General features: G+C 32.8%; 3 protein-coding genes and 1 long non-coding RNA gene across 4 annotated transcripts in view; 1 reads left to right on the top strand and 3 right to left on the bottom strand.

Annotated features, from left to right (window-relative positions):
• Positions 1–846: 846 nt before the first annotated feature.
• LOC111701026 (zinc finger protein 271) lies at positions 847–2,200 on the bottom strand (the record flags this gene model as incomplete). Its single annotated transcript, XM_023472136.1, is given in 2 exon segments — positions 847–1,447; positions 1,722–2,200. Coding segments are annotated over 2 exon segments (1,075 nt in total), but the record flags the coding sequence as incomplete, so codon positions are not given.
• Positions 2,201–2,209: 9 nt separating this feature from the next.
• LOC111701024 (uncharacterized) lies at positions 2,210–3,164 on the bottom strand. The gene is made up of 3 exons (XR_002765123.1): positions 3,061–3,164; positions 2,896–2,979; positions 2,210–2,235 (listed from the first exon to the last, which is right to left on the bottom strand). It is a non-coding gene; the product is annotated as an uncharacterized LOC111701024 (long non-coding RNA).
• Positions 3,165–15,998: 12,834 nt separating this feature from the next.
• On the top strand, positions 15,999–21,343 carry LOC111701013 (probable cytochrome P450 49a1). Its single transcript, XM_023472120.1, has 5 exons — positions 15,999–16,435; positions 17,298–17,474; positions 17,667–17,672; positions 17,969–18,722; positions 20,256–21,343. The coding sequence occupies exons 1-5, from the start codon at positions 16,423–16,425 to the stop codon at positions 20,356–20,358; spliced, it is 1,053 nt and encodes a 350-aa protein (XP_023327888.1). The 5' UTR covers positions 15,999–16,422; the 3' UTR covers positions 20,359–21,343.
• A 2,760-nt stretch (positions 21,344–24,103) lies between these two features.
• LOC111701012 (rab GDP dissociation inhibitor beta) overlaps positions 24,104–25,482 on the bottom strand; it is an 11,613-nt gene continuing 10,234 nt past the window's right edge. Inside the window, exons 14-15 of the mRNA XM_023472119.1 lie at positions 25,288–25,417; positions 24,104–24,686 (exon numbers count right to left, since the gene is read on the bottom strand). Coding sequence (XP_023327887.1) covers positions 24,634–24,686; positions 25,288–25,417 — 183 coding nt within the window. The 3' untranslated portion in view covers positions 24,104–24,633. The remainder of the gene's footprint in view (positions 24,687–25,287; positions 25,418–25,482) is intronic.

Here is a 25,482-nt window from a genome sequence, read left to right as displayed (position 1 = left end):
CGAACACTTTCACTGAACTGTTGCTCAATGAGAAAACGACGAAAGAGATGGAAAACAACCGAGAATTTTGAGAACAAAAAAGACAAATTTTTTCAAAGATCAAAAAAATAACGAACGCGAGTTGGTTCAATAGTTTTTGAAAATTAGTAATTTCTTTGGTACTCCAATGGCCCACAAGAAAATCCGCGAACCTTTTTTTCTCTCAAAATTAAAAGTTCAGAAAAGCAAAAATGTGTAAAAATTATTTCTATCGATATCTAAAATTTTTTAAAGATTGAATCAAAGAATCACAGAAAATTCGCATAAATGTAATAAGAAAATTCGCAATTTTTAGTTCTGCTATAATTTTCAAGGAAAAGTTATTTAAATTCTCTAGTTCCTTTCTTCTTAGAATATTCTAAATTATTAAATAAACGCTGTTCAGTTGAAACATTGAAAAACAATTTTTCCGTAAAAATTATATTAGAACTGAAAATTGCGGATTTTCTAATTACAATTTTGCATATTTTCTGAAATTCTGTGATTTAATCTTTTTAAAATTTTAGTTTTTGATAGAAACAATTTATTTACTCATTTTTGTTTTTCTGAACGTTTGATTTTGAGAGAAAAAAAGGTTCGCTGATTTTGTTTTGGGCCATTGAAGTACGGAAAAAAAATTACAAATTAAAAAAGATATATTTAAAAACACCATACCGGAGATTTGCTCAAAAAAGGTACAATTTTGCACCAAGCGCCTGAGTAACTTTAAAAAACGTACTTCAATAAAAGACTAAAAACCTCTTTTTCATTCTAAGACTTCAGATAAAGGATCATTTAGAGATTCTTCTTTAATATCGTCTTCTGTTATTTCACTTTTAATTTCGTTAACTTTATCAGTGATAGAAATGGGTTCAAAAGTCCCAAAACTGGATGTAGAAGTCCCAAAACTGGACTCAAGATCATAATTGTTACATACAAGATCAGTATCAGGTTCAAGTTCGCATTTCACAAGACCAGGGTCACATTCGACAAAATCATGTTCTTTTTTCACAAGATCAGGATCATATTCGACAAAATCTTGTTCATTTTTCACAAGATCAGGATTATATTCGACAAGATCAGGTTCATACTTCACAAGATCATCTTTGGCCTCATCAAGATCTGAACTACTCTCATCAAGATCTGATTCACATTCATCTGAATCGTTTTCACTCAATCTTGGCTCACCCTTAATAATACCTTTATCAACCGCCTTCATTTCCTCCGGATTCTTGCTTTTCTTAGACGAACCTTCAGAGATCAAGTGAATCTTTCTCTTGTGCACTTTCAAACCTGAAAGTGCAGTTGCAGAATGATCACAATACTCACATGGATATCTGACTTTTAGGTGATAGCTTTGTCTGTGATATTTCAAGCCTGGCAGGGAGTTGGAGGAATAAACACATTTGTCACAGTAGTAGGTTTTCGCCTGTAACAAATATACACTTTACAGGGTGTCCCAGAAAAGGGGGATTAGAATTTTAAAACCTCATTATGCATTAAAAAGTATTCAACGTTTGTTTAAGTTTCAATTTTGAAAGGGTCTTTTCATTTCAAATTTTTAAACTAAACATTGAGGACAACCATTTAATCTAATTTTCAGATGTATATAAAAAATTTAAGTTAAGATATGAACAAGAAAATGCAAAAATATTGATATTTTTAGAGAAAATATTTCAAAATATATATTTTTAGATATATACCTCTTCCGAAAGATGTCTTCTATCCTTGTGTTTCTTTAAAAGATAGTTTGTAGGAGCAGAATATTCACATTTATTACATTTAAACTGAACTCCTTCGTGTTTCATTTTCTTGTGTCTTTTTAAATAGCACTCGTTGGATGTAACATAACCACAAACATCACAAGATAATTTAATTAATAAATGTTTACTTCTCGTGTGTCTTTTTAGGTCAGACGGCGTACTTGCTGAATATCCACACTGATCACAAGGATATCTGATCCCTTTATGCTTAATTTCATTATGCTTCTTTAAATCTGAACTTCTTGTTGCAGCATAATCACAGAGGTCACAGGGGTATCTAACCCCTAAGTGTTTGGTTTCTTGGTGGGATTTTAGATATGATAATCTTGTTGTCACATAGTGGCATTCCTCACATTGAAACTTTTTATCCAGTTTTTGGCTGTTCTTCGCCTCTAGAGTTTCCATGGGTGACATGACATGTTATTNTTATTCAGGGATCAATGTTGCCCAACTCCTGAAACATAATCACATTTAACAGAAATCAATACTAAAGGGACTGTACACGTAAAATCAAGCAACCTTTGGAGTAGAGTTGCATGTCTGATTTACAACGGTACCCGTCCGTAACAGCTTGGTATGATTCAGAATAAATGAGATGTCCATATTTTTAACTTAAAAATTGTTTGTTTTTAAAATGTGGTTTTCCTCTGCTACAGAAACTATGGTTATAAATGGACAGAATTAACACCTAAATCTAAAATACAACGATATCTTCCACAAATTATTGTCTAGATGAACTTCTATTTAAAGAGGTCGCTCTGAATTAAATGATTTCGGGGTTTATGCAGGAGTAGGAAATAAACAAAATTCAACATTATTCCAAGATAGAAAAATCGTCAATATTGTCGTTAATGTTGCTCAACTCACTTAGAAGCCTAACTTCAGATATCGTTGTGAATTGAGCATGTCACTTTCCAAATAAGGATCGCGTAACATTACTGAAGGAAAAATCTCCCAACATTGTAGAATACTAATCCATAAAACTAATGATCAAACTTTTATAATTATATTACATCACATTGCATAGAAATTCGTAGTAAAAACTGAGCAAAATATGTAAATTAATAATTCACTTGTAAAAAAATAACTGCGCAATTATGTGTATTTTGTATACCTAAATATTCCTTCCTGTTGCAGTTGGGATTGAAGAAAACATATAGCAGTAGAAATCCAATATTTTTCTTTCCTTCGTTTTTATCTAAAACATACATACATACATAAATACTATAGACTCTCTTAAAAGTCAAACTGGACAATTTTATTCTTTAAAAGACGATACCATTCTTATTCACCCCTAGCTCCCCCTCCTCTTTCGACGTTCTAGGAGTACTGTTCAATTAATTAAACTTTAAAATCGATTTTTGTTTCTATTTTTGTCAAGATTTCAACGTACGTTTGCCGCGGTTTTTTTGATCAAATATGAATTAAATATCAATGTTGTATATTTTAAAAACTTCAGAAATTAAACTCGTTAAAGCTAATAAAACTACAAAATCTTCCGAAACATACTGATCAGCTAAAGGTTTCAAGTGTACCCTATGAACAAGGAATTTAACAATTTGCGCGCGTACACAGCTGATTTTAGCCAGAAGGGGGGGGGGGCAAAGGGACTACTTCCCCGGGCCTTGATGGTGTACATTACAATAATGTGTTGATGATGTATAAAATATCGAAGACGATTAAAAGTCGTCACTGAAAATCCAGATATTTATTGGGTAACCCTGTATATGTATTACACAAGTTTGAATTTTCAAAGAAAATTTGAAGAAAAATTGGAGGTTAAAAATGACTAATTTTTCATAAAATTTTTCAATAATTATTTTTATGTAGATAATATATAACCAAGATGTCTACCTCAATCAGCTGACAGCTTTCCCCCCAACCTCTGACTCGCCACTCGGTTCGGGCCATTTTCTTTTACTTGATTCCATCTTGTCCTACCACACACACGCAGCAATGGCCTCCATCACAAGGTATATTAAACTATTGTAAGAAATGTTATGGTGTGTTTAAATAGCGATATTGTAGACTCACATTGTTTTTATTTTATTTTTCTGATACAGAGGGTGATTTTTTTATCTAGCTGTTTGATCTGCAGACATGTGATGTCCGAGTTGTAAAGTTTTGTTCTCAAGGGTTGCTCTAAATCATGTCAATTCCAAATCTAGGCCATTCGGTAATATCCTGATATACGATTTTTGGACCCCCTCCCCCCTCCTATCAATTTTGTACATTGATCTTATACATGTTAGACATGGATGTAATGTGGCCGCAGCGCCCAGCCCCCTAGCCTGTCCTAGCCGCAGCGATCGGCTCAAAGTGTCTTAACCTTACCTAACCCTGAACAGGTCCAAAAATCGCATATTAGGAGAAGCAACATTCAAATTTAAAAGTAGACTTTGATATAGCCCTGAACGCGTTCTAGTCGTTTTACCAATTATATTTAATTGTATTTGATGTTACAAGGGAAAAAGTTTACTAGTAACTTCTTTTTTGACCTTTAAGTCAAATGGGTCTGTTAACACTGCACTATTGCTGTGTAACATTCAATTAGACTAATTTATCATTTATACTTTACTCTAAAGGTAGTTTTGCAGTTCCACAGTTGTTTTCTGGTTCCTACGTAACTGTAGGGCTCAGTAAAGAAAGAATGTAGGGAATTGTCCAAAAATCGTTCTCTAGGAAATGACCTGTTCTCCTTTAAATTCTATTGAGGAGGATGCGTGTTTTCTGCCTAAAAATTGATATTTATAAACAGTTGTCTCTTTTAAAACGATTGGCGTATTTATGCAATAGCCATAAGAATGAATTTTCACAAAATTTATTTAATTTTAAGCGACGGCATCTTGTTACTTTTTGACGGATTACAGGTTATTGTTGTAAATATAACTCGTTAACATTTGATCCTTCTAGACTGAGCGTTCTTCCTTGCAGCCGTCTTGCTCTGGCTCAACGACCAGCAGTCAGGCAATGGGCCCTCAACCAGGTCAATAGAATGGATGAGAGTAACTTTAAAAGTTTTCTCACTATTTTAATATTTTTCCATCAAAATTAATTTTTTTTTCTCCTAACATTAATTTTCTTTCGCAAACGTACCTAGCTTATGGGGAAAAAATCATTTTCAAAAAAGTTATTTTTCAAAAATAAGCACCCCTGACCAATTTCCTTTACTTTTAATCCGGATTTGTATAAAAAGAATCCGAATCCAGCTTATTAATATTTCTTTCAGTTTTGTATATTTATATTAAACATTGTTTTATATTAAAATCAAATTTCTTAAAAGATATTAAACTGGGTTAGGTCCGTTAAATTTTATTTCTAATTTATAGCCTTATCATTATAAAATTTAAAATGATTCCTCATTTCTAATAATTCTAATTTATCGTCTATTATTTTCNCCATAAACTATACCGAGAGCGTACTGCATATTTGTTTATTTTAAGTTGATTCTGGCCTAACTTATAGTATATCAATATTAGTACACAGTTGTAAGTGTTCAGTACGGCTAACTGAGCACACAGGTAGAGAACTATCATCCCCCCTGGTCCATATCCTTGTACCTATACGTATTTTAGGAACCCCAGCTTGAAGCAGCAGCTGTTCTCTTACGCTATCCTTGGATTTGCTCTCTCCGAGGCTATGGGTCTCTTCTGTCTTATGATGGCCTTCCTACTCCTCTTCGCATTCTAGATGTCCTTAGGTACCATATTTCAGTTTAAAGGGACTGTTCACCAAACTGTGAATACACTTTCAATAACAATTTCTGGAGTGTTGAATTAAAGTTAAACAATTTTATGCTAGGACGCCTGGTTTTCTCGAAAAAAATGTCCGTGTTAAAGGACTGTAAGTGTAATTTTTATTTACCCTCCATGTATAAATCTCAATGTTCGATTTAATTCGATCCTTCAAAGCTTTATTTGATTAAGTATGAACTATGGAAACTAGAGAGACAATTTTGAAATTCGAAAATCCAAATTGTTGAATATATTCTATTTGGTCAAAATAAAAGACTGAAGAGTGCTTAATAGATATAGGTTTAGTTTGAATTTCGCGCTCAAATCGACGTAGTGAGATATGGGTTTAAACAATGAGATGTGATGGGAGTGTAAACTGTAAATCCGCAACTTAAAAAATTCGCGATTTAGAAAACTTGTAAATTTTGCGGGTGAACATGATAAAGCTACACCTTAAAGGGACTGTAAAGGAAAAATTAAAGGGGGTATAGGCTGAAAGTTAATCACTTTAGCTCTCGATCACGACCCATAAAAGTTATATCTGATGTTCCTTTCTCGAGAAACTGATTTACAACTTTGTCAAATTTATACGAAAATAATATATCTATACTATTTTGGATAAAAGTAGTGGGTTTAAATAGATCAAATTCAGCAAATATGCAACCAATCTAAAAACGATGATATCCCAGAGAAAGCTTTAATTGTAACTTAGGTTTACTCCAATTCTAATTTTATATTTGTTATTTCTGTTTTTAATAGATTTAATTCATAATATTATTTATACGTTCGTATTACTTGACCAGAAATTCCACCAATGGCAGTGCAGTAGAGTGGTCACGTGATACAGGCGGAGACACGTGACCAGTATACTGCTCTGCCATTGGTGATAGTTCTGGTCACGTGATTTAAGTTTAAGATTTTCTAAATTTTACATATATGAACTTTCGTATAATTTTAACACAGTTTTATATCAATTTCTCGAGACAGGAACATCAGATCAAACTTTCATGGGTCGCGATCAAGAGCTAAAGTGATCAGCTTTTAGCCTATACCCCGGCCCTTTCATTTTTCCTTTACAGTCCCAAAACTTGTGCAATATGAGGTCAAAATCTAGGTGCAAGATTGTTGAGCAAGAAGCCCTTAAAAGTTATGGAATATTTAGGAAAAGTTTTAAGATCGAATTTGAAATAATTTGTTGTTTATTTTAGAGATATGGCTAGAGGGTTGTTGTTGCTGTGCTTCAACTAACATCTATGTACATCGTTCAGTACAGTATTCTACATGTTCAATGTGTTCTGTACATGTTTATGTTGTAATGAAACATTTAACGTAATAAAGTTGATATTTAGGAAATTTGATTTATTATGTACAGGAGGGTGGTTCACACACGAATTGGTTTGTAAAAAGTTATAAATTTGATTTTTTATATACAGGAGGGTGGTTCACACAATAATTGGTTTGTGAAAAGTTAAAAAAAAAATTTTTTGTTAAAATAGAACATTTTAAAAAATTGTAAAAAGCTCGTATGAAATTTGCATACATAATTTATGAACCCCTTGACCGATTTGTCTCGATGTTATTTCTGTACACAACGGTAGAACAAAAAGAATGTTCATAACTTGTTTAAATAATGTTAAGTTGTAACTAGGTTACCTTGAAGGTAGAACGTTTAGTATCCAGACAGAGCTGGGTTACCAAGTGAAATATGTAAGCCAGGTTTTATAATAAGGTTGGTTACTCTCGATGCGCTCTAATGTATGGAAAACGTCGTATGAAAAGATAAAATACCTTATTAATAATTATACAATGCGAGAGTGAAGTGACATGAGGTTTCTATCAATAGTACATTGTAGCGCATCGAGAGTAACCAACCTTATTATACATCCTTGCATTATCCTAACAAGGAATTCAAGCCATTAAATAGCCGTTCAGAAATTATAGAATTTTTCACTGTTCATGAAAATCAGAATTATTCGACTCAGATCAATGTTAAAATTGTACAAGGGTGTCCCTCAAACCATGACAGTTTGTGAATAGGAATGAATTTCTTCTTACATACTTTTTGCAGTTTATTTCGTTTAAAAAAATCTTCTATATTTACTTTAAAATCAATTCGTCATATAATATATTTGTTATCATTCTCTTTAGTATCAAACAATTAAGCAAACTATGGAAGAAGACATAGGATTTAAGTGAGGGGGTGGCAAGATTTTTTAGGATATTCAGCAATTATCATGTGTTTAATAATATATGGCTAAACTCTGTCTACAGAGACTAAAGATAAAGTTAAACCCAAATGATCCTAAAATTGGAAAATGTCAAATAGGTTAGTTATTTTAATTTATACCGATGCAAATGTAGACCAAACTTCAAGTCCTGCAAGATGTAAGAGTAATTTCATACCATATTTTTATAGTTAAAATTAATGATTTATGCAGAAGGAAATCACTTTTTTGGCGAGGTTTAAACAATACTAAGCTTCGCTTCGTGCCTATCTTCTATTTCAATTGTGAACATTTTCTCTTTGTACACATTCTTAAAGTAAAACAAAAATTCGCGGATTTTATAAAGAAAATATCGTGGATTTTCAAAATTTTCAAACTCTAATATTGTTAGATGCAAATTCTTGAAAATTCGATCATCCATAAACCTTCCCTAGGGTCACATGAGGTTCACAAATAATTTGGGCCCAATAGGTTCAGTCGTTTTGACGTTCAATGGACACAAACAGAGACAAAGTATATATAAAATATATAGATGACAATTTTCAGTTAACAGTTTTCTGTTAACCAAACAGTTGCAATTGAACACGGCACTTTGCAGTCATCATATTTAAGATTAGATAATCTAGCTCTAGCTTTTAGTTTTTTTTCCATGTTTTAGAAAAGTTGTTGTCAATGAATCTATTATTTTTTTATTTCTATTTTTTTCTACAGGCTATACTACAGCTTTTTAGTGTGAATGAAAAACATTTGACGGCTTGCCTTAACTGAAGTACAGGGTGTCCCACATCAATTCGGATTGTTTATGGCTCTAAATTGCGTTTTTCGAGACAAATCAGAAATTTTATAAAGATTAAATTAATTTTAAAAATTGTAAAAGCCTAATATTCAAATTTGCATGCAGTAAACACTAGGTTTTTCGGGTATTAGGTGCAATATTTCAGCATTAAACCTTGAAGATAATCCAATATGATATGGGACGCTCTGTATAATAACCAAAATACCAAATCTCCTTCAGGGTGGGAGCTAACCCTTTCCTAACTTTCCAAAGGAGCTAACCCTTTCCAACNTTCCAGGAGGGAGCTAACCCTTTCCTAACTTTTCAAGGGGGGAGCTAACCCTTTCCAACTTTCCAGGGGGAGTTAACCCTTTCCAACTTTCCAGGGGGAGTTAACCCTTTCCAACTTTCCAGAGAGAGCTAACCCATTCCTAACTTTTCCAGGAGGGAGCTAACCCATTCCTAACTTTTCAAGGGGGGAGCTAACCCTTTCCAACTTTCCAGGGGGAGCTAACCCTTTCGTAGCTTTCCAGGGGTGGGAGCTAAACCTTTCCTAACTTTCCATAGAGGAGCAAATACTTTTTCTAACCTTTAAGTGCCGGGTGGAGCAATTTTCTTGACATTACCGTTAGTTGACAACGTAAAAACCAAGATTAAATTTTTAAAAATAATTCGAATGTAATTTTCAGGTTATTTTGATGAATTCAATCCAAGCTCATGCAAATAAGAATATTAAAAATACAAGTTTTACTGTTTTAAAATAAAATGAACATAACTGAAATATCATGTTAAAGTTTTATTAAAAAGTTCGAATTAATAAAAATAGAAATACAAAATCCACATAATTTTGACAAGAGATTCTAACTTCTCCCATTTCCAGAAATTTCCAGTTTTTTTTTCTCGATTTCTCCAGATTTCCAGATTTTTCCAGTTTTTAAGCAAGCTTGGACTTGTACCAGCCCCCAAAGGCGTTAGCACCCTCGCCGTTTGCCTTAAAAAAAGAAAAAAAAATTTTAATTGAACTTAATTTTTTAAGATTCTTTAAAAAGCAAGAGCAAAATTCGGAACTTTTTTTCTAATTAAAGCATTTTAAAACTACTTTTTTAAAAGGACTGTAAGCGTAATTTTAAGGGAATGCCCTTAGAAGGTTTGTCTGATCAAGTAAATGCATGTTTAGATATCAAAGATTATAATTTTCAATTGTGGTTTCTCTACATTGACCACTTTTAAATCTATGAAGACGACAATATCTTTCACATTATTGATCAGATGAAGTTTAAGGATTCCGTTATGAACCAGGCATTGACATCTCTGCCCGGGGTGGTCCCTTAAAGTTTCGCTTACAGTCCCATTAAATAAGATTTTTACATTGACCACTTATAAATTTATAAAAAACGACAATATCTTTCACATTATTGATCAGATAAAGATTTTAAAGATACCGTTGTTAATCGGTCGGACATCGCCATCTTTGCATGGAAGGTCCCTTAAAATTTCACGTACAGTCCCTTTAAATATAATTTTTACCTTTTCGTAGTTAGGGATGAGGCCAATACACTTGGTAAACCAGGCATCAGCTCCAGAATACTCAGACAAATCTACGGCCTTGATAAAAAATAACATTTGTGAAAAACTAAAAAAAATATGCAAAAAATATCGAACTTAAAAAGTTTCTTTTTTCAAAAAAGACAATTTTGTTTAAGTTATTCAAAATGTTTTCTTGAAAAAGTTCGATTTGATTAGAGCTAATAACTTTTGAATTTTTTAATTTTAATTTTCAAATGCAGTCTCAAGAGCATTCCCGTGTTTCTGTTGGAAGTGTTTAAGAACTACCAAAACTCCATTTAACAAAAAAAATATCCTGATAGAATTCCCTTGCTTAAAAGGACTCCATTTACCTTATAGAAGACTCCCATATCGTTGCTTTACAGGACTCCATTTACCTTATAGAAGACTCCCATATCGTGGCTTTAAAGGACTTCATTTACCTTATAGAAGACTACCATATCGTTGCTTTACAGGACTCCATTTACCTTATAGAAGACTCCCATATCGTTGCTTTAAAGGACTCCATTTACCTTATAGAAGACTCCCATATCGAAGTACAAGCGCTGATCTACCCTGCACCTTGTCTCAGGATCCTTGAAAATATTTATTCCCATTATTTATTCCAATGTTTAAAAAATGTTCATTCAAAATACTTATTCCAATATTTTACAATATATTTATTCCCAATATTTATTCAAAGTTGTTCAATAATTTACGTTAATTGTAACAATAAAATGTTTTCTTTTTGAATTTCTTTAAGGATATCAGCCATTTTTCTTTTTTTGCTATAGAAATTCAGGATTTGCGCGTTCTTATAAAGCTGTTCCCCATGCTTGTTATCAGATTTCAAAAGAAGTATTACATATTGAAAAAATTGTGTTAATCCTATTCTATCCTTACAAATGTTTTGGCAATTGAAGAATTAGAGCTGTGAACTTGATTTCGATATCCACTGAAGGCACTTTAAATTTGAGGTTGTATAAAAACTACAATACCTCTCCATATCATTTTAGTTATATCTTCTCTTATCAAAGCTCCTTTCAACCACTGACTTGGTATGATTACCATGCGGGATATCGTTTAAAGATTAAAGTAATCTGCAGATTAACAAAAGTTAAAAATAAGCTTGATCTTTTATCTCGATATCCACAACACAAAAGTTTCGAGCTCATGATAACTTTTGTGTAGAATACTCATAATCCCGATTGCATGATAGCGGTATCCACTATGGGCACTTTCAATTTGAGGATCCATAAAAACCGTACCTTTAGTGTAAAGATTAAATTAATCTGCAGATTAACAAAAGATCAATATCGATATCCACAATACAAGAGTTTCCAGCTCAGTTTAACTCAGTTTTTCCGTAAATTAAATTTGTTACCTTTGGATAAAGAGAATCATCTTTTCCATACTTGTTAACAAAGTAGGCTGCAGCAGCTCTTGATTCATTCATAGCAAACTCACCTACAATCAAGGTTGTATAATAATAAGTCGGGTTACTATCGATGCGCTCCTATGTCGTCTTCTAAGATAGATAGATAACCTCACATGACGTTACACTCGCCTCTAGAGACCATATTTCTTAATCAAATTATCTGCATTCAGCTGTCATTAATATTTTTCGTCGATTTTAGGGTGAGAGTCTATGTTAACACATTGAACAGTGGTACCACAAAACTTAAAAAGTGTCGCCTTTTTATTTCTTTTATTCAAGAAGTGCCCAAAAATGTTGTAGCATGTAAATATTTTTAATGAATACATTTCCTTTCATTTAGTTTAATTAACATAGAAATTACAAATTCCTTAGCGGTAATCAATAGGAAAATTGTGAAAAAAGAAAGCAATTATTTTATTGCGCTCAGGTTTATACAATCATGATATTCGTCGAATATACAGATAGGGTTGTTAATCGTAACGTTTTTTTAAAAACGATACTTTTTTAATAATTTTTTTTTTGTCTTGAAAAGGACGTTAACGACAAACTTTCGTTAACGAGCGTGGAAAGTTAAAAACGGCCTACTTTCGTTAACGAAACGACGAACTTTCTCAAAAAAGATAGTTTATAAAAACGATATTTTTCAAAAACGATCGTAAAAACAGCCTTCATTTATTTTCTTCGTCGTTTTAAATCAAAACGATCGTTCTTTTTAAAAAGCTAAAACGATCCATCCTATAAACATGGGATTGGGAATTAAGAGACAACTTGAATATCGTCTTTGATTTACAATAATCATGATAAATGACATATGGCCAATTTCTTAGACGCTCTACCATAGGTAGAACTATAGTCACACTATGGTTACTCTTTACCAGAGCAGTGTAGATTGATAGATACGACCTATAGTTGTACCTATGGTTAAATGAATAAGAAATTGGCCAATAAAATGCATCAACGAAATAATCCTGCTTGGAATAAAGACGATATAGAAGTCGTCATTTAATACCCATGTTTACTGGGACACCCTGTATGTAAATTAAATCAAATAATATCTACATAATACATATATATAATATATATAGTATATATGATGTTTCTGTATATTAAACCAGTTTTGAATTTACTTGTGTAAAATTAAATTGAATTCAATTAGATACATCCAACAAGTGTCTAGTGCACAGTGGGCCTGGTAGATGTTAAGATTTTAAGAGATCTAAATTTTTTCTAAATTTCTTTTGAATGTGGTTACAGTAAAATAAAATTTTAATGACGACTTATTAAGAATATGCATAATCAAAATAAACTAACAAACAAAACAAACAAAAAACTATTTTTACCTCAACAATTCGGACTGGGGCCGAGAGCTGCATACCGTAGATGTCAATAGGAGCCATTTTAATCTGAAAAAGTCCTCATATAAAGTTTAATTTATAGAGTAAAACTTATGAGGCAACTCGAACCCCAGGGAAGGTTTATGGATGCTCAGAATCGCAAAAAAATTATCTCCGAAAAAATAAGATTTTCGTAAATTTTTTTTAATCTACGAAAAAAAATTATAAATTCTCGAAATTAGGTGCATGCAGCCTATGTTATTTTATAAATAGCAATAATCACACTGGTGCCGGTAGAGTCGGTACCACTACCGGCCGACTGATCTGATACTGAAAATTAAGGCTCTAAAAGTACGGCTTCAGCTACGACAAGATCTGCAGGGATATGTTCGAGCCTAAATTCAAAAAGAAAAAATATTTCAAAATAATTTTAAAAAATTCTATTTTTTTGTTTGACAAGGGAGGGTAAAAATTCCGAATGAAGTCGTGAACCCCTGATTCAGGGAGTAGCTTGGATTGGCTTGGTGTGGCCTGACATGGCTTGACAGATGAGGGCAGGCCGGTACATGTTGCCTAGATCCTGTCTTACTGCCTGCATATAGAGATTTATGCAGTTTCACACAATCGGCTTTTTAAAAATATTTATTTTGTTAGAATATAAAAGCGAAGTATAATTGTGAATGAAGTTAAAAAAATAACCGAAAACATTGAAAAATGTTTTATATATACATTACTGGAAGTTTAAATAAATCAAAAAGGTGCCGAGGGGTGTATTAGTCTACTTATCGTTATATTTCATAACATGCAAGTGGTCCCAGTAAGAATAACAACACGAAGACGACCTTGTTAAACGAGCCATCAATTGCATTAACATCCATGTTCATATAAAAGCCGGGTTCTAGAGACCTAAATACCACTCTTTACAAATCTTGCTTGGTGGTATTAAGGGTAGATCATCTACCTTACGCGTTCTTTAGAAGTGTAAATACTGGTATTATGCATGATACCGGTATTACAAAGAGTGGTGTTACCTAAATCCAGCCGCAGGGTGGATTTAGGTAGGATAATCTACCTTATATACCAGTTACAGGTGAAAAAAAAAATCATTTGATTATAGTTATAACGGAAAATCATCGTTTGTAAAGTGGAAGGCATTATATAGTCTATGTGAAATGATCATTCGTCAATCATGAAACCAGCCTATTTCATAATTTGGTTTTCTTTTAATATTAATTTTAGATTTTCTATAAAATGATATTCCAGGGCCCAACAGGTTATATAGCATACATATGTGAAGTACACCTGCAGTATGGAAACAGTACAACAAAATGGCCGTTTTACACTTTTTTCTAGTAAATTTCTCTCTATATATTCTATTCTCTATGCATAGTTCTTAAACATATTTCAGTTGGAAGATGTTAGTTGGAAAAGTACAAAATCTGTCTAAACAGATAATTGTACCTTCAGTTCGACTATTCTCATCATCCTCTACTCAACCTGATACAGGTTTTTTAATAATCAATTTACAGTTATATCCAATTTCTCCAAGAGAGTGATAACTAGAAAACTGTGGAATAGGAAGACGACTTTCAGACTCAAGTTATTATTTAAATTATGAAAACATGAAACACAGCAATTGTACAGTGGACAAAGACCAATTTCACTTGATATAGAACTCCTAAGCTACTAGTAAAACTATTTGTTTTGTAAAAACATCAAATACAGTTATAGATTGCTCTAATGTCTTCTATTTCACAGTGAGCAGTTTCTTTTGTGTACAGTGATAACCAGAAAACTGAGGAATAGGAAGACGACATAATAGCAATACTGAAGTGTAATTGATGATATTATTAAAATAGTTTTATCAGTAACGAATTAAATCACTTATTTAGTGAAATGGGTCAATTTACATTGCTGTGTATAATATGTTCATTTAACTATTTAAAGTCAAAGCTTGTGTCTAAAAGTCGTCCTATTTTAGAGTTTTCTGATTATCAATCATAGATTAATAACAATACAGATAGAACACTTTATGTCGTATTTTCAAGATTTAGTGGTTTTTCGTTCACAATAACCCTGAGCCAGAAGCCCAAAGGAGTTACGCGCATGTTGCGTTGAATTACAAGACAGAGAGAGAGCTTGTTCTCCTTTGGGCTCCTCAGTCCTCAGGGTTATTGTGAACGAAGAAACCCTAAATCTCAAAAAACGACATCTAGTGTTTAAAATCTTTTTTATTTTTGCTAAAAAATTGAATTATGGACATTGGTTAATTAAAACCAATTTCCAAATAATTTAGCAAGCATTAATAACGATCTTTAAAATTTGTCGCAAATATTCCGCTAATTCCGTTAAAAACCATCTTTAGCATGATTGAAAAAAGTGCAATATTGATATTTCTGCAAGGATATGCTTCTGCTTCTGTGGACTATAAGACTGCATCTCCATTCAACAAAATTCCAGCTGAACCATTCAGAAACTTGATTGTCAGGAAATTCAAAATTTTATTATATAATATTGATAATTTTGGGTATTTGGTTATTTTCTAATTTTTATTCTTTTGGTTTTACTTAGTTATATATACATACTTTGCTTGTCTGTCTGTCTCTTTGTTTGTTTGTTTGAATACAATAGACGTAAAAACGACTGAACCGATCTTGCTAATAATTGTTGAAGCAATGAAATCCGCGAAAATTTAAGAACGATTTAAAATGGCATCCTTCAGAGTTTAGAGCTAAAATTGTTTAAAGAATCCTAAAGTTACCATGCCAAAGGAAGCCCGGTTGGATGATTTTTTTATAAAGGTCCTTAGGGCAGGCAGTCAAATTCTTTTCATATTTTTTACTATTTTTTTCTAAATTCCAAGCAATCAAAACGCTAAGGATAATCATAAGCTACCCAGATCATATCTCTAAAAAAAATTTCTAAGTAAGCGAATCAAAATATTTTTGTCCACCCTCTAACACTCAAAAAGGAAAAAATGTCTGAGAAAATATATGAATTTGAACCAGATATCTAAAAGACAAGAACTACCTACAGAAGGGACATCTACTGTTCAGGGAGTTACATGAGAAGCATGGACCAATATTTAAATACTCTGATTGGTTGATTTTATACACTTTTCAGGATACAAGTACAAGATTAGGTTAGTCTCGATATTAAGAAAAAGAGAGGTTCAAGCATTAATCTCAATGTCCACCATTCTAAAGTTGTCAGCTCAGGTCTAACTCTGTAAGTTGCAAGTCTAAGGGCTGGCAGCTGTCGATTAAGTGATCTAAGCTATAGTTACCTTATTCTGAAGTTGGGTCTAAGATGAAGCCTTATAAACGTGGGTTTAAGGAATTAAATCCCAAGCTGAAGCTTTTAAATCGTGGGCTCAGAGCTGGGACTTTTTGTTTTGCATATTTGAAATAATATGGAAAATGAACAGCCTTTAGTGATTAGACTATTTGAGATAAGTGAGGTTAAGATTACTATAAAGTCATTATAAATTAGATCGTTGTGCAGGATTTAAGTTCTTTGTTGAATACAGACAAAACCTTAGGAAGGATCTATTCCCTGAAACTGCAGGGTTGGGAGGTTCTCAGGGAGAGATGTGGTATGAAGGTAGTATATACACCTTTTCAAACTTTTAAAAGCTCCAGAAGGATCTAGCGAAGGTCTCTTTTTTTGAAACTGTTAACTTCTCAACTTTACTCAAACTTTGACAGCCCATATCTAGAAAAATAAATTCGGCTAACTAGCTAAATGTTAACTAATGTTGGTTTTGCTTCACCCATTTGGAAATAAATACATTAAAATTCATTTGCCATAAATGCCTAAGTACTCCAAGTGAAAATAATCAAAATTAAAGGGAGTGTTCGCGAAAAATGAAAGGGGGTATAGGCTTAATGCGATAAAAAATTGCGCTTTTGATCGCTACTAATCTTACTTCTATCTGTTGCGTCTATAAAGAGAAAATTGTTAAAAACGACTAATACCGAAGAACGTAGTGTCCATACAAATTCAGAAAGTTTCAACATTCAACTCGGATCGTAAACAAATCAATTTAATTCCAAACAAATCATTCAGATATTACAAACAGTAGCCATCGATTATTTTTCGACGCATTCGTATATAGTTAATATTTCATAAATTTTTTATTTTGTTTTTTTAAATAATTTTCGCTGGCGCTGGATTTTCGAACATTCCTGGAAAATAGGAAAATGTCGTCTTCATTATCAAAAATCCTCGAAACAGGAATAAATGTTTTCAAAAGTAACTCTCAGATCATGAAAAATACTAAATATTATGAAATATCAACTATTGTCTATTTACGAATGCGTCGAAAATTAAGAAGCCCTAAATATTGACAAATCTTAAACCATCAAATCTTATCAGCAAAACAGAAAGTCTTATATCTCTCAACAAACACTCCAAACTCTAAACTGAGCAAAATGTTTTTAAAACTAATCAAAATGTATTGCAGTACGATCCAAAGTCCAGCAGGACATGCTGAGACCCAAGTCCGCCCTGTTCTATATTGATGAGATTACCGGAGTTTCTGATGACCTATTGGATCTAATGGTGGGAGGGGGTACTGGTGACAAGAAGATAGTTCCTGATGTTTCTCCATTCCTGTACAGATGGTCACTGGAAGCAGTTTGTGAAAGAGATTAAGTAAACAGTCAGCTGTATATTTTGAGTTAATCAATCAAACAAGGTGTAGATTTTGAGGTTATTGTATATTTCCACAGTGTGTCCAGTGGGAGGGAGCGTGGCTTTAACTGAAGACTCAGTTATTATGGAAATGCAACTATTTTCGTTCATTAAGCCCATTGTGCTATTTTACATGAAGGTTACGGCACATATAAACTTGTCAGACGCCCAGATGTGTCAAACCTCCATCTATATCTACTTGATCTGTGTGTTTATGTTTTGTACACAAATTTGGCTTGCATGTAGGTAGACTAGACATTTATAAATCTTTACAAGGCTGTAAAAAAGCCTTATTTGTTCTCTTGACCAAAATACAATGCATCAATTGATGGATGTACTTTTTTTAGAATCGGCTGTTTGGATGTTAACCCATCACATGATGCAAAAGGTTACAAAAAAAAGAATATTTAAGAAAATAGATTATTAAAAATAACAATTTAGAAATGATTCGTTGTTCAATGATTTCTTTGGGCCCAGTGGTTTTGAAGCTGATGTTTGGTCTCCCATTATGGAAGCTATACAGAACAAAAAACTTGGATGATTTTGATATGGCATCTGAAAGAATGCACATAATTTCATCCAGGTACATTTCTGATGCCAAAAAGAAGTTTAAGACCAACAATATCACAGACCCAGATAAGATGAGTGTTCTCCAGAAATTAATTCACAAGTGCGGACCAGACTCCAAGATCCCAGAGGTTATGGCAATAGATGCATTAGGTGCTGGTATTGATACTACCGGAAACACTGCTGCGTTCCTATTTTACCATCTAGCCTCCAACCCTGTACAGCAGGAGATATTGTACAAGGAGATCAAGGATAAGCTTGGAGATGAGAAACTTACCCCAGCCATTCTTAACCAGATGAAATACTTAAAGGCAGTTCAACATGAAAGCCAAAGATTGATGCCTGCAGTGGGTGCTTTCAGTAGAATCACTCAGAAGGAAATGGTGCTTAGTGGTTACCAAATACCAACTGGAACACATGTATCCTTTATGTCAATGGGTCCAATGCTATCAGAGAAACATTTTACAAATGCTGATGCCTTTGTTCCAGAGCGCTGGCTTAGAGATTGCCCCCAGAAGCATAATGCACATCCTTTCGCTTTTATACCTTTCTCGCATGGAGCACGGATGTGCATAGGAAGACGATTTGCAGAACTTGAAATTCAAATCTTGGCAATTCAAACTCTCAGGTATATAAAACTTTAATTACAGAAATGAGGTGTTCAAGGTTTTTAGGCTTTTTAAAGGACAGTCTTAGATTTTATAGACAAGTGTTAATATTGATTAATGATTTTACTATAAAGTAAATGAATTTATTTCACTGGACATAGGTACAAAACCTTCGTTTTGTTAATGCTAAGTTTATGTTGATTTCTTCAAAATAAAAATTTGCTTTTTGTAATAATACTATAGCTTCTGCACTCTGCAGTGAGCGGGGGAAGGCAGTCGGCCATGAGCCACCACTATTTCCCCTTCCGTGCCACATATTAGCTTTTTTCTCTTCCGGTAGCCATGAGCCACCACTATTTCCCCTTCGGTACCACCACATTTGACTCTTCCGGGCAAAACTACTTTTTTTAATGGTATATTTAGGGCCTTTAAAGTGTGATTTTAAAAAATCCAGCCGCGTCACGCAAAACAGCACAACTAAAACCTTTTTTTCAATTCTACTTAAGATTAATATTTTCTGTGTTGAATTCTTAAACTGTTTTACAATGAAATTTTTGACAAATTTGACTGAGTATTGCATCTTGAAATATCACAAAGTTGGTTAATGAGTGATTTTAAGATGGATTTAGTGTAATGAGTCAGTAATTGAATAATCATGAGACTTTGTGATATTTCAAGATGCAATACTCAGTCAAATTGGTCAAAAATTTCATTGTAAGACAGTTTAAGAATTCAACACACAAAATATTAATCTAAAGTAGAATTTAAAAAATGGTTTGAGTTGTGATTTTTTGCTTGACGCGGCTGGTTTTTTAAAAAAACACTTTAAAGGCCCTAAATATGCCATTTAAAAAAGCAGTTTTGCCCGGAAGAGTCTAATGTGGTGGTACGGAAGGGAAAATAGTGGTGGCTCATGGCTGCCGGAAGAGAAAAAAGCTAATATGTGGCACGGAAGGGGAAATAGTGGTGGCTCATGGTCGCCTGCCTTCCCCCGCTCCTGCAGCATACAGCTTTGAAATAAAACTTATATATTGCTAAAACCTTGAAAAGAAGGAACCCACCACTATTTTCTTTTAATTTGCTTGTCTTGTCTGGTTGTGAGAGTTGTAAGGATAGCCAAAACTATTGTAAAAATAAACTGTAATAATTATTTACAACTACTCTACAGGGAAGTTTGGGGAATTTTACTTTACCAACTATGACCAATTTTGCCCACAAAACATCAAGAGCGCAAGGGCAAAGTTGGTCCAGGGAACTCAAGTCAAGTAAAATTTTCAATTTGCCGACAAAAATTAAAATTTGGCCGAGGAGGTGGTTATTTTACTTAATAGTCCACAGGGACGTTATTATTTTTTCCCCTTAGCTGCAATTTCCCAAGTGGTAACTTCCCAAGGCCTAATGTAACCTTTGGGAACTTGCTGTTTGAGAAATTGTCACTTGGGAAGTTGGCCTTCGGGAAATTACCTATCACATAGATATAGGACACAGGTCTATAACATTTCATCCTTTCCAAGAAACCGTGAACAAACTGCAACCAATTTTCATTTTTTCAGGAAATACCAGCTTGTGTACAAGGGAGAATCTCCAGTTGAAATGTTAACTGAATTCCTGAATAAACCAGACAAGGCAATTCCTATCAGGTTTATCCCTAGATAGTCAAGATTCAAGCGAGATAGATAAAAACAGCTGTTATTTAATTTCCGCTTCTTTATCGGATGCTTTATACATTGTACTAATAGCCGACTTAATTTAAAATTGTTCATACCAAGTATCTTGTTTCTTAAGTGCTTAGGTTGAACAAAGATACATATTTTTACGAAGAATTATGTGTATCTTTTAACAAATCAATTTTTAAAGTATTATAATATTTCGTTCAAACGTAGTTTTTTCTTCACTAAAAAATGTTATAGTTTTAAAGTTTAATTCAAACCTAAAAACACATGTATTTTCTTTAATTTCAAACCAAGTTATTTGTTTCAGTGTTAAGGTTTAAACTTAAGTATTTTCCCCAATAATTGTGTATTTATTTCATTCCCCAGCTAGGTGTTGAGATTTGAACAAACGTGTTTTTACCAATAAATAAGTATATTTAACACCAAGGAATTTGTGAAGTGTTCAGGTTCTAAAAATATTAATACTTTTCCCAATAAATACGTATATTTCATAACAGTGATTTTTTAAGTGTCTTGATTTTTAAAATGCATATTTTTACCTATAAATGTGTTAATATCATACAAAGGAATTTACCTTCGAATATGTAAATTTCATACCAAAGTAATTGATTAAAAAAGGTTTTAAACAAGTATTTTTCTCAATAAATATGTTTATTTCATTCCCAGGTGTTTAGATTTAAACAAACGTAGTTTTACCTATAAATAAGTATATTTCATACCAAGGAATTTTTTAAGTGTTCAGGTTTTAAAGATATAAATTATATTTTTCCCAATAAATACGCATAAATCATACCATACATACAATACTATAAAAAAACCCCAGGGCCCCTTCGGCCATCCATGAGTGTCCACAAAAAAATTTCAGCCCAATCGGTCCAGCCGTTTGGCAGCTATATGCAAAATATATATTTACGAATGTCTTGTATTATTATACAATATATTTTTCCCAATAAATACAGTCTATTTCATACCAAGTATTTTTTTCTTCACTATGTATCTATAGGTATTGCATACCTTCAATTTAGAAGAAAAAAAATCCTCTGTCTTGGACCACCAGAATTGATAGGAAGTAATCAAACACAAATATTTATATATTAATATGGCTGAATATATACGGTGGCTTAGGTCATTGGTGACGCCTGAGGACATTCTCATGATACCATCTAGTTAATATCAGGGTAAGAGAAACATAAAAATTCCAAGATTTATCTTAATTTGGAATTTTTAGGTTTTTGCCAAACATATACTTTTGTATAACCAACAGCGTAAAACTACGTATATTAAGGGATATCAGAGCTGAAAACTTTAGAATGTGATATCCTTAATCCCGATCTGTTAATTAATCTGGAGATTAAATTCATGAGGAAAACAAGGAATATTTAATCTGGTAAGAAAAAGAGCGGATCAAGCCTTAATCCCGATATCCACCATTCAAAAGTTCCCAGCTCTGAACGTATTTTTACAGATGTAGAATAAATATTTTTACGTATTGCAATTTGCAAACCTAGAAATACGCATGATTTAAGTATTTTTGCATTGCTTTTTCATCCGTTTCCTTAAACATTCTAAGTTCATTGGAGTTGAGAAGCCTGAACAAATCAAACCCGATATTAAATATAAACGATTTGATACAACGATCGTTAAGGCTTAAATATTTTTTTCATGGCAGAGTCGCATTTGGCATATTTTAAGATTAATCTTATAGAACATACGATCAGATTTTTGTCAAGGTTTCTGAAATCTAAAGAAATATATCTCCATGTCAATTTTGAATCTCAAAAGTCAGTAGTTTCATGTTCATCTATCTTGTGCAGACCTACAGATAGATTTTACTTCTCCTCGAAAGTGGTCATACTTGGTTATTTGGTTTGTGCACGCTTCGAGACTTACATGCGTGGCCATGTAAAGCGGCTTATGGGCTTTTGTTGGCTACAAACATTTACGTATGTTTTGGGCCATACATCTTATCATATTTTCTCTTAAAATTGTTCAGAGTTTTAGAAGATCTAACACTGCACTGTCAGGAATTTCATTCCAAAGTTTGGGAGTTCTAACACCCAGTGTTTTCTCCATTCAATATTAAAACTTTTATGTTTTAGATTGAGAATATTCGAGGACAGTCTGGTATCTTGTATTCGAGGACAGTCTGGTATCTTGTATTCGAGGACAGTCTGGTATCTTGTATTCGAGGACAGTCTGGTATCTTGTATTCGAGGACAGTCTGGTATCTTGTATTCGAGGACAGTCTGGTATCTTGTATTGTATTTTCTGAACATCTTTCAAACCATAGATAGATAACCTTAATTGAAAGATTAACGGAATTGGCTGAATCCGAATATGAGGTTTTATTTCTATCTATAGCGTAATAAGGCGGGAGTGGTTAAAACTGCTTAATGCTAAAAGCAATGCAGTCCGATAAATTAACAGATTTAACAAAAAAATGATTTATGCCTTGCATTCTCGGTCAGTAGCACCCGAGTGAAGAGTTGAACAGTATGCACGTTCTTAAATTGAAATAAATATTTTGACTAAATTTAATTGACCAAACTCAAATTGTTATATTTGAATGATCTATAATTTTTGGTTAGTTTTAGAATAAATCTTCTTTCAGGGTTAAAAGTTGAAAGTGTATGAAAAGCAAATGTTTAGAATAAACACTCTTGTGAAGTCTGTATCCAGAGTAAAAGTCGATAGTAAAACTATAACCAACATCGTATTAAACATGACGAGGACAACAATTCCCAATTTAAAACTTTTTTTGTAAAATCAAAATTATAATAGGAATTCTTTTTATATTAACTCTTGAGCGTTTTCAAGACAATGATAGGTTTTCCATTTTTCGAACATATCCTGAATTTGAAACATTGTCGCGTTTTCGAGACAAAACCCACTTTCCCGTTATTGAGTATAATCTACAATTCAAAACAAAATCTTACTTTCATAACTTGCAAAATAAATTACTGAAAACAAAAACTATCTTATGAAGACAACTTCTGAATTATTTCTAGAATCTAAGTTTCCACATTTTATCTGTTAAATTAAAGAATATGAATGATTTATTTTCAAGCATTTTAAACGAAAAGTTTCCCGCATTTCTAGTTAAATCTATGTTGTAAGAACATATGATATTACTATTTTGATTTCTAAATTTTGTAATGATTTTTAAATTATAAAAGAAGTTTGTTTTTATTACCTATTTTGTTTATTCTTTTCCTTTTCAAAACATCTTGTTTCGTTTCATAAGAGCATAAATACTTGAAAATTGACATTGATATGAATTCCGTATACTCAGTTTAACTACCTTACATAGCCGGTCACTCTCTTTAAATAGGACATTACACTTTATATTTAGAGGATTACTCAAGATTACGCCTTTCTGTAGTTTAGAATTTGCAAGAATTTTCCTCCTCTCTCCGAAGAAAGGATGGGGGGGGGGGAGGTAGATTCGAATTTGTTAATCGTATTGGACTATTATTAAAAATGGCAATATCTTAATCCTTTAAAAAACCGGAAAACCGTTCCGAAAAGATCGCCGTTACGACATGTTCGTTTTTGGGTCGTTTTTTGCATATAACTTCTGCCAGAGTCAAAATTTGACATAGTACAAAAAAAACATATTTAGAATTAACAATTTAAAATACATTTTCTTTTCTAACACTTGGTTAAATTTAGACCCTGAAAGAAAATATAAACAAAAACGAACCAAATGAAGGCACACCATTGGATGGGGTTTCAATATTTATTCAACTTAATAAATACAACAGCAGAATGTTGGAGGGAGGACTAAAAGCATAAAATAATGGTTCTAAGTCGCAGGACAAACAGCAGCTATACTAGCAGTGCCAACAGCTGATCTGTCAGCTGACATTTAACATAACGTGCAAACTGGGAGGGAGGGGGTAAGAGACCGATTGAAAAATTGCGGATTTTCGAGATTGATTTTTCGCAGATTCGGGATTACGGTTATTCCATGCTTTACAATAATAATTACAGAATCAAATCACAGTGAGACAAGTTTTATCAATTGGGGGTAAATATTAAATAATAAACCTGGAATGTCACTAAACCGGTTAAAATAAATATAAAAAACGGATGAAAATTTAATTCATTACAAGGAATATGATGACTTCCCAAAATGCGGTGACTGGTGCGGAACCCCTTTTTATTAATAAATTAAATTTTTGCGCAATTACATTGTTTATGATAAAGCGCGATGGCTTGCGCGATCATAGAATGCGTTTCAGGCGCGCTTCAGCGTTTAAACGTCGTCTTCGAGAGTGTGCTTCACTTTGCTGAAATCAAACTCCTCACCTAAATTAAATCAATTAGAACGTGAAATAAACCTAGAAAAAAACAAAAAAAAATATCATTCCATCTTTACTGCCATTTTAATTGGTTAATCATTAATCATTTTATTATATATAGATTATCTGGATGTACAGAGTTTCCCATAAAATATTAAAAACTTTTAAAGTAACCTTATACATTTTTTTGAAATGATTCTTTGTTTTTAAATTTTCTGATTAGTCCCTAGAAAAACATTTTTGAGTGTTTGATCAAGTATGATGTGGGACACCCTGTTCTTGAGAAAAGTTTCCATGAATTTTAGTGGAATTTTACAGGTAACTCGCACAGTACCATCTTAATTTGCGCAAACCTGAACCAATTCTTTTTCTTCATCGCTTTATCATAATATTTGGGAATGATAAGAAAACTTAAGTGGAATTAAAAGCTAGAAATTTTAATTACATTATCGCAGCTTTCAACATATTCATAAAATAAATTAATTTCTAAATAAATGAAAATAAGCATTGATTTTGTTAATAAGAACTAACGGGCTCTGGTCTTATGTAAACTTTTATTCTGAACATTAGACCCCTCCCCCCGGAAAGATAGTCAAGTCACTACTAACCAGTTCCTCTCTTGAAGATGTCCAGTACGTTGAGACAAGTCGTCTCGAAGTGAGAGGTTGCATCGTAGGATTTGGAGATGAAAATCTGGTTCTCCGTTCCATCATTCATTGGCTCAAACACGTCGGACACCTACAATATTAACAGTTGAAAGGAACTGATCACGTGACTGAAAAAAAACTTCGCAAAACTGAAAA

The sequence above is a fragment of the Eurytemora carolleeae genome, unplaced genomic scaffold (genome assembly GCF_000591075.1).
Source record: "Eurytemora carolleeae unplaced genomic scaffold, Eaff_2.0 scaffold345, whole genome shotgun sequence".
NCBI lineage: Eukaryota > Metazoa > Arthropoda > Copepoda > Calanoida > Temoridae > Eurytemora > Eurytemora carolleeae.
The sequence above is the reverse complement of the archived record's forward strand: the minus strand, read 5'-3'. Positions and strand labels throughout refer to the sequence as shown.